Source organism: Etheostoma cragini, chromosome 10, assembly GCF_013103735.1.
Source record: "Etheostoma cragini isolate CJK2018 chromosome 10, CSU_Ecrag_1.0, whole genome shotgun sequence".
Taxonomy (NCBI): domain Eukaryota; kingdom Metazoa; phylum Chordata; class Actinopteri; order Perciformes; family Percidae; genus Etheostoma; species Etheostoma cragini.
The window spans coordinates 3,111,904-3,121,921 of NC_048416.1; the positions used below are offsets into that span (position 1 = coordinate 3,111,904).

The 10,018-nt window shown below is 42.1% G+C and overlaps 1 protein-coding gene across 2 annotated transcripts in view; it reads right to left on the reverse strand.

Annotated features, from left to right (window-relative positions):
• aff2 (AF4/FMR2 family, member 2) overlaps positions 1-10,018 on the reverse strand; it is a 210,102-nt gene that overhangs the window by 78,875 nt on the left and 121,209 nt on the right. For both annotated transcript variants that reach the window (XM_034883341.1, XM_034883340.1), the window contains exon 9: positions 1,203-1,257. In XM_034883341.1, coding sequence (XP_034739232.1) covers positions 1,203-1,257 — 55 coding nt within the window. The remainder of the gene's footprint in view (positions 1-1,202; positions 1,258-10,018) is intronic.

Consider the following 10,018-nt stretch of genomic DNA (forward strand, 5'->3'; position numbering starts at 1 on the left):
GGGGCAACATGTCAATTTCTATACCGAAAAAGCAAGAAGAGCAGGCATCATTCATATGCAAAGTGACAAACCAGACTTCTTCCACCATTGGACACTGAACCAAACGTGAGGAATAATAACAACATGCCTAATATCTTTAATATGCCTAGTATATCACTTCCTTAAAATCAACTCAATCGTGCCTTTTGGACATTTTAGAAATCTGGTTTTAAGATCTCTTGCATGTAAATGCTTTACACAATTGGGCTTTCTTCTACATCCTAATTATCCTAATATATTCATCATCATCAAATTTTATAATTGTTTTTCCAATTACCAAATACAAATTTTTTTTGGTCTTTGTAATTGACTCAATGTCATTGTACATGAGAGCCGTACTCACTGGGGGGGTACATCAGAATCTGCTTTATTTGCCACATACAAGGAATTTGACTTAGGTTGGAGCAAGCCTCCAATATGCAAACCAATACTACACTATTATTCCAAAATACAATAATCTGAATTGGATACAGGTGGTAAACAGTACACTACCGTTGGATATTCTGAACAAGGTCTTTTTCCGAATATAGCATTTTCCAGTCAAGACATGGGAAATTCTGGCATTCTTTGGGCATGTATACAGCGCATTTGGAATATTTGTTTCAATCTGGGTTTATAGGCCTAGTTTAAGGCCTCTTGCCTGTTTACGGCTTTCGATCTAACCCGGTCTCACGGCAGCTTGGAAAACGGTCACGTTATTTTGATTCATTGATTCGTCAACAGTAACACCATCTCGTTTATTTTGATGGTGGTTCCCATAAAATGAGCAAGGGCCGCCAGGACACGATCTGCGGTCTCTGGGGGACGCAACAACGGGGAAATGAAACGCCACAATCCGCGGCCTCTATAAAGTGCATTACAAATTAAATGTAGTTCTACTACTACAACTACTACTACTACTGCACTATGCAAGTTTGCCAGACCAAGTAGCAGATCTGTAGTTCCAATGAGACAAAATGGGACAATTCTGCTTCCAACCTGTAAGGGGACCGAAGCGGGAAAAGTTGCATAGTGTTGCTTTAAAACATGACGAACATGAAGATTCCTTTACTTGAATGATGCGTCATTTGATGGATGTGAATGCGTGAATGATTGGAGGACACATGGAGGAGAAGATGGAGCGAAGGATGACTTGCACAGTTCAACGAATGGACGGAGCTAACCTGCTGTTCGGCCTCTTCCTCGTCGCTGCTGATCTTCAGGTCATCCTCCAACATTCTGCATGGAGACAAAAGGACCCGTTAATGGTGTTTACTTAGACCACCCCCCCCCCAATCCCCCAACCTGCTGCTTGCATTATGTCAGATATGGCCAGCTGTGATCCGCAATTCCATTTCTATTACACAACAAAAGCACCGCTGGTTCATGTTGGGAAATCAGAAGGTGGACAGTGGATGGAGCACTTCGCCGCTAAAGCCCCTTACCAGATGTTTTTTTTTTGGAGCTCGGAGAGGAAAGACAGATTGTTTTTTCACCTGGAAACTTTCTGCATGACAACCGCTGACCTGCAGCCAAGAATTCCATGGACACAGAGGACATGCTCAGCTGAGAGCAGTCCCTCAGTCAGTCAGGATCCTATACCGATGTTTTGGGTGGCTTCTAATCAGTAACTAAGTTCATTTGCTCAAGTATTGTACTTAAGTACAGAGTGAGGTAAGTGAGGTACTTGTACTTTACTCATGTCTTCTTTTCAAGCCACATTCTACTTCTACTCCGCCACATTTCATTTAGAAATATTGTACTTTTTACTCCATTACAAGTTACTTCACAAACTAAGATGTGTGCACACAAAACATCTGTAGTTTATAAAATACAATGTTTCATTATAATATTAAACTTCCCAACACAAATGATTACACGATCAAACACAGAACTGTTTTAATCGTTTCCAGTCTCTAAAATATGAGGATATTTACGCAATGAGTACTTACTTTCAGGACCTTTTCCTGATTATACTTACATATTGTACTTCTACATAAGTAACATTGTCAATGCATGACTTATATTTGTAACAGTGTACTTTTATAGTGTGGTATTAGTTATTTTACTTAGGTAAAGTAGCTGAGGGCGCCCGGATAGCACAGCTGGTAGAGCGGGCGCCCATACTTAGAAGTTTACTGCTCGACACAGCGGACCCAGGTTCAAGCGTCCCTTTGCTGCGTGTCGTTCCCCCTCTCTCTCTCCTCTTTCATTTCTTCAGCTGTCCTGTCAATACAGGCCTACAAAACAACCCAAAATAATCTTAAAAAACACTAATAAGTACAGGATCTGAATACTTCTTCCACATAGTCTAGAAATCTAGACGCACCCTAGCGGCAGCAAATGTCATTTACAGCTAGGGTCGGTCTAGTTACTCTGTTGGGTTGCGAGCTGGAACACCCATAGACAGTTAAGAAATGGACCCACAGATCCCGTTGTTCTGGACGGAGACCAGTGAAGTCTATTAGAAGCTCTTTTCCGGTGATGGCTGAGCGTTACTGCGCAGCCTCCAACTAAGCTTGAAGATGTAGATATGATGTGGGCAACCTGTCTGAAAGATGTACGTCTTCTGGTAGCTGTGCAAGAGAAATCTCAATCATTCCCAATCAGCAGAGATGGAGAGGTAGGTAAATGTTAGGAGACAGGCACAGGCTAATTACTGCTAACTAACATGCTAGTTAACATTAACATAGGCACAAGCTAATTACCGAGACGAGCTCGGAGTAGAGCCGCTGCTCCTTTGCGTCAAAAGGAGCCAGTTGAGGTGGTTCGGGCATCTGGTAAGGATGCCTCCTGGGCGCCTCCCTAGGGAGGTGTTCCAGGCACGTCCAGCTGGGAGGAGGCCTCGGGGGAAGACCCAGAACTAGGTGGAGAGATTTTTTCTGCAACCTGGCCTGGGAACGCCCCGGGATCCCCCAGTGGGAGCTGGTTGATGTGGCTCGGGAAAGGGAAGTTTGGGGTCCCCTACTGGAGCTTCTGCCCCCGCGACCCGATTCCGGATAAGCGGATGAAGATGGATGGATGGACAAGCTAACTACTGCTAACTAGCATGCTAGTTAACGTTAATAATTAAACCTAAACAGCTAATGAAGTCCAAACTGTCTGCGAGCGCTTCCTGACAATATGGTGATTTGTTGACTCTGCAACAATGAGTACCGTGGTTATGACACGGTTAATTGTTAGCCTATTTTTACAAAAACATCTGCCATGGAGCCAAAACGTGAGCTACAAGGTAATGGAGCTTTTTATATACTGTTGTGTTTCTTTAAAAGGAAACAACGGACAAACAGAGTCTTTAAATCGTTTCGTTTCGTTTCATTTTTATTTCACACGTCATGAACGGTTGGTTCAATCACAATTCCATGAGGCACAACAATCATATACAGGACGCATGAAATGGGAACCCCAAATAAGCTACTAAAAGCTTTTCAGAGGGGGCCCGAAAACCAACACACGACAACCAACACACCTCCAAAACTCAATTACCATGGACAAACAAAACAAACAAAATCCAGCACAAATTGTAACATTTACAAATTTATCAACAATATGAAGAAAGCAATTTTTCCTTGACACGTTTCTTAAAGATGGAGACAGAATGCAACAATTTTCAGTTTTCCTCAAGCTCGTTCCAAATCTGCGGTCCCCTACAAACTATACTCAGGCTCGTACATTTTAACCGACGTTTTTTACCAGTAATTCAGTATTTTCCCGTCGTATCATAAGTATACAGGGGACGACTGATTGGGACAAGCTCACAAAACCGGCCGTTTAACCTGTGAACAACCTGGATGTTGTTGGATAAATGCTTCAGATGTAAAGTTATTCACTGTCAAAGTAGCACCAAAATGAATGGCAGTCAATGGGATGATAACTGTAGGTGACGGCTTGCTAGCAATAAAATGGCGGCATGGGAGCTACGCTTAAAGAGAAGAGGCTTACCCCCTTGGGAAAAACCAAATTCTTCACAATCACATTGTGTATAGAGTCGGTGGGCGGGCTTAACGTAATGATGGCAGAATTGTGATAGTTCAGTGCGAATTTCCTGCTACTTAGCGGTCTTTCGCATCGGATTTGGCCGCGACTCTGGCTTGGAGACTTGGAGTTCTGTGTGCTCTGAAGTTATTCTTAAAAAAGGAAGATGTGTTCTGAGTTTTGCCGACCGGATCCAGCAAAGGTTTAATCTATCAACTAGCGTTGCTTTGGTTGGTTGGAGCGCTATCCTATTACGTGCAGAGGGTATTTGAAAGACAACCATTTATCCCGCCCCCTCAGATTGAGCCCTGCCAATGGGGACTTCCCACACCCAACATCTGGATGTGGGTCTGGCTAGTCTTCCACATGCATCTAATAGGAAAAAAGGACCCACTTATTGCACCATTTTCTTTATGTTTGTTTTAAGCTCCCATCACGTTTGTAATGAAACTCTAAAAATACAAATGTATACAGGCCATGAAAAAGATATACAAGACACATTTGAGAATATGACCCCCCCCCCCCCCCCCCCCCCCCCCCCCCCCCTCGGAGTAGCACCTGCTCGTCACCCCACAAATTATTCTGTATTTATGTGTTGTGCATTGGCGAGCTCCCATGTTTTATTGCTTATTATAAACCTTCCCCACAAACTGTTATTTTAAGCTGCCACTGCTATTGTTATGACAGGAGAATCCCCTAAAGGGATTTTTACAGCCTCACGTACCACTCTTGTCAGTGCTTGCACCGCTAAGAAAAAAAACAACCTCCCCAGTGTTGTGCGGTGTTTTCAGACAGGACCGTACGACCGAGTCGTGAATAACTGAAGCACAGCGAGAAAAAGCTTCTCAGATAAGGGGCACGGTGCATCACGCGGCGATGATAGATATGTTGGAACGAATGAATAATGGATTCATGTTTTATATCATAAGAAGGGACAGATGGAGTGAGAGGGGGGAATAGTGAGAAAGATGGAGATGATAATGACAGAAAGGAGAAGGGGACATGTGGCAGAGGGGGATAGAGAGAAAGGAGAGGAAGCATGGGGGAAAAAACGCTGTAAATGCAAGAAAGAGTGAAGGCATCTATGAGGACACACGCAGTCAGATATAAATGGACTCAAGCATCCATGGCACAGAGAGCTCAGAAAGCACTGCATCATATTTCTGCAAGGCTCTTAATTGCCATCATGAAATCTTTATTTCCTTAAGTAAAGGGGTAGAAGAACTCCGTGACTTGCTAAAGTTTTGTCTGAGAGGATGTCTACGCTGCCATAGAGAATCTCAGGTGCAGGTGTTCTCAAACTGCAAAAAGAAGACGCACACATAGATCTCTCTCACAGATGACTGGCTTAAACTCTCAAGCCAAATGAGTTTCTCCCAATTTATGTCCACATTCATTAATCCAGTCCAGCTCCCAGCCTTCATTCTGTCCCATTGTGCTTTCTTTCCAGCTGGGCTTAACACAAGGCCTACGTTCTCCTCTTATTTCTTCCATTTTTGTGCTAAGCTGTCATTACTGCACTCACTTCTGCAAGATCAACCGTTAATGGCGCTTGAGTTGTCTTTTCATGTTCATTACTGCTCATGCAAACTGTATTTCAAAGTGTGACCAAAAAGTCAAATTCACCACTTTCTGTGGGGCGAGACATGGGGGTCGGGACCCTAACCAGGGACGCCAGACAAAGAGGTCCGGAGATGATTAAAAGAATAGTAAAGCAGAAAGAAGCTATTTCAGTTACAACTAAATTACATTAACTTTACCACTGCTTCGTTTGTCAATAATTTAATCCAATAAAACAAGGGTGAAAAAAATCCCTATTTGGTTGAACTAGCCATCTGCAAGTGACTCGTTTCATTTTAGGGGTCACAAGCCACAAAAGTTGGAGGTCCAAGGATGCAAGTGGCAGAAACACACATGCAGTAACTTAACCCTTGTGTTGTCTTCCGGTCAAAATGGAAAATCAACACTTTTGATGCTGCGTTTGTCACTTATTTTGAGCCCTACCAAAGGTGAGTTCCCAGACCAAACATCTGGATGTGGGTTTGTTTTGTCAGACTAGACGAAGTCACTCATGTGGACAAAAGTCTTTGAAATTTGTGGAGTAGTGAGCAAGAACGCTGTAACCATCAGCTGCAAACCTGGCTGCAATATAACCCTATCGGCAAATGTACATTGTCAATGTACAACGTACCACTTAAAGTACTGTTTTTGCCAATGATGGATTCAGATCATTGTTCTAAGTGTCTGAGATTACGGAAAGGATCCCTACAGTGATATACTTTTTCTTTTAAAGAGTAAAATCCTCTTTGTTTAACCAAAAACAGCTCAGAAATCTCTATTGACGAACCCACCAGAACCCCTTTATAAAACTTTAAGCATGTATTGAGCCGGTATATTCCCACATGTAAATGGGTGAATTAAAGTTTTATTTGAACAGGAACAAAGTGGTGATTGTTGGAACAGTGGAAAGACAAAACTAGCTTTTGATAGTTTCATTTTGTGTCTGTCGATTCAGAATTAAGTTCATATTACAATCCATCCATCCATCTTCGTGAACTCCAGCAGCGGACCCCGAACTTTGCTTTCCCGAGACACATCAACCAGCTCAGACTGGGGGGTCCCGAGGCGTTCCCAGGCCAGGTTGGAGATATAATCCCTCCACCCAGTCCTGGGTCTTCCCCAATGCCTCCTCCCAGCTGGACGTGCCTGGAACACCTCCCTAGGGAGGTGCCCAGGAGGCATCCTTACCAGATGGCCGAACCACCTCAACGATAATTTACGATGATGAAATTAATGGTTATTTAAAGTAAGTCTGGTGACTTTGGTGTTAGCGATTCCAGGGATGTTTCATGTTTTAACCCTTGTGTTGTCTTCACGTCAAAATTAAAAAACGACACTTTTGTTGATGCTTTTAAGCGATTATTTAAAAAGATTCTCTTACATTTTCTTGCATTTTTTAAACACTTTTTTCAATTTTTGTCACTTTTTTGACATTTAACACTACATCACACTAACTTATTCTCTTAGTTTTTACAATTATTTTGGGGATTTGTGTTTGAGTTAGAAAAGCTGAAATTAAGAATTATTTAGACTAAAATTAAAGGAATGGATGTTGATGGATAATCACAGACTGGAATATGTTAACTTTTACAAAATACTATTTCAAAAACACATCCATTTGTTTTACAATGCTATAAAATTGAATAAGACGCCCCAAAATTATTGAAAGTAGAGATTTGTACTTTCCAAAGAGTGTTTTGTGGAATCAATCATGTTATTTTGTGTTGTGGTTTGGGGTTTTTGTTTGTGTGTGTGTGTTTCCCTTTCTTTGGCCTCCTTGTGTTTTTCTCTGTTTTCCCCGTGGTCCTGTGTCCCTGGCCCTGCCTTGTTGCCCTGTGTCTGTTTGTTCTGCTTTCTGCTTTATTTTGGTAGTCAGCTTCCTGTCTTGTCTTGTCTTGTCTTGTCTAGCTTCACTTTGTTGGTCTGATTGTCCTGCCCCGCCCTAATGGGATTCACCTGACGTCCCACCTGTTTCCCATTACCTCGTTACCTTGTGTATTTAACCTCTGTGTTCCTTTTGTCTAGTGCTTGATCATTGTGTGCTGTTGCTGTCCACGTCGAGTCCTCCTGCCTGTGAGTGTCCCCAGTTTGCGTTTTGTTGCCTGTGCTCCTGCCTTCCCTGTGAGTCTTTCCTGGTCATCCCTCGTGAGTGTTTCTTGTGGAGTTTTCCCCTTTGTTATCGTCCTCCCCCGTGCCGGTTTTGGTTTTTTGGAACTTTTGGATTTTTGCCTTTTTCTCCTTTGTTGTATTTTCAATAAACGCTTTGCTGAAGCTCCCTCCTGCCTGCTGCCTATTGCATTTGGGTCCTCACCTCACCCCCCACCGTAACAATTTTGGGTAAATAAAGAGAACATTGATATTGGATAACGGGTCAATTTTGACGCCAGGATAACACAAGGGTAAAAAAAAACAAAATCTTACTCGTTAACAAAATGCTTGACCTCTGAAGGGATCCTTTCCCTATTATGAGACACTTGGATAAGTAATCTGGGCATGTCAGAGGCAAAATAAGCACTTTAGTGGATGTAAATTAACGATTTACAATTGCCCAATAACGTAAATAGTAGCTTATTATATATCTCACTTAATACTTAAAAGATTGTTGTTCCCATCAGTGTGGGGGAGTAACGGAATACATGTTGAAATTATGAATAACGGTATTCCGTTACAATTTTAATAGTCATCACATTAAGAATAAAGTCACATTGTCAAAATCAATAGATTACATGACGATACTTCGGTTTATTCACTATGTAAATAAATTAAGGCAACTCCATGCATTTCATAGACGTGCCAATATGAAAAGAATAAAACAGAATTAGAGATGGCGATGGAGCTGGAACTGACACAACAGACCCAGATGTGTTTCTATCTTGGGAATTCAAACAGGATTTCTCATCCGAGCGCCGTTCGGCTATTTCTGTTGCTGCCGGCAGGTGAGACCACACTGCAGACGGAGCAAAGCTGGTTTGACTAGACAAGAGTCTCCTTCACTTCTTCCGCTCTGGTTCATCCATGGAGTTGTCTTAACATCATGTGATTAGACCAGAGGAGCGTAATGAAACTCCCGGTGCAGGATGGGTACAATCCTCTCTGCTCTAGTAGTAGAAAGAAGAAAAAAATGTGGCATGTCCCTAATGTGGCATTAAGGTGCAGAGCCTATTTGCGGTGATTACTGTTGGATGGACATGGTAAAAAATTCAGCAAAGAATATAGAAATTAGCCTCAACAGCACAATTACTCGGGAATAAGACAAACTAGGCCTATTCATTATTCTCCATATTTTACGCTGCTGAGCCTCATAGTAAAAACAGAGAATAGCCTAATGGCTGCAGTAGACTAGGCATTGTTTTGAACCATTAAGTATTTCACTCAGCATTTATGCTTGAATACAAGGTGGATAGAAATGACACCTATGGGCAGACAATGGTAATCAACAGAAATAAATAAAGCAAAATAGTGTGATTTGCCACAGAAACCATGACAGCTCCATCAGACATCACCCTAATGGAGATAAAATTAACTATGTAACTACATACCCAAAAAGGTCCCATCCTACTGCTTTGACTTTTACTTAACTTGCAGGAGTTTTGCATCATCTTTTGGCAAGAATCTTTTAAAATCAACTCTTTTTAATTTTCAAAAGCTTCGTTTTGACGCCAAGCTTGCCACATTGTCTCCTTTTTCTAATTAGCTTTGATCAAATGTATAAATTATGCATTGCATTGAAAACTCATTTAATATGACAGCAGATAGAGGAAATATCCTCTTCCCCAAGAAAGAAATCAAACACGGATAAGTAAAACATTTGGAAGAAAACGTCAAACTAATAGTTTCAGGTCATACTTGTGTCTACACGTGGATTAAGGTAATACTCTGATACTACAGGAAGATTTCTCTGGTATGGTTTTTAAATGGAGTCTCTTTCAAATGGATTGACTGTTGAAACAAAGCCCCACCAATCTTTGCCAACACTGTCGAGCTTTCCATTCTTGCATGGCAATCACAGTCGTCTTGGACGGTGCAAAGCGCCGGACAGAGCCACGGTGCCTCTGCAAAATAGTCTCTGGAAGGAACTTGTTTTGGTGGAACATGTGTACGTTCAACGGTTATTTTAGTCGTGCAGATTCAGAATGGTCAGATGGTCTAGCTAGCTGTCTGGATTTACCCTGCAGAGATCTGAGGACCAGGTAACCATAGTCCTCAGAAAATCCACTGGAGTGTAGAACGCCAACACAAAGAACGGATAAGGTAACAGACATCTGGCCGAAGGTTCTTGTCAAAATGAAAATCAAGGGGCAGACGCTCTACTGGGTTACAGTTATTCTTGATTTTAACCTTTCTTGGCTCATTGTATGTAGTTACTTTAACTAGAAATCATCCTAGATCTAGAACAGAGATCTTCAACAGAGGGTCCGTGACCCATAGGGGGTCTGTAGTTAGTGCGGGGGGGGGGGGGGGGGGG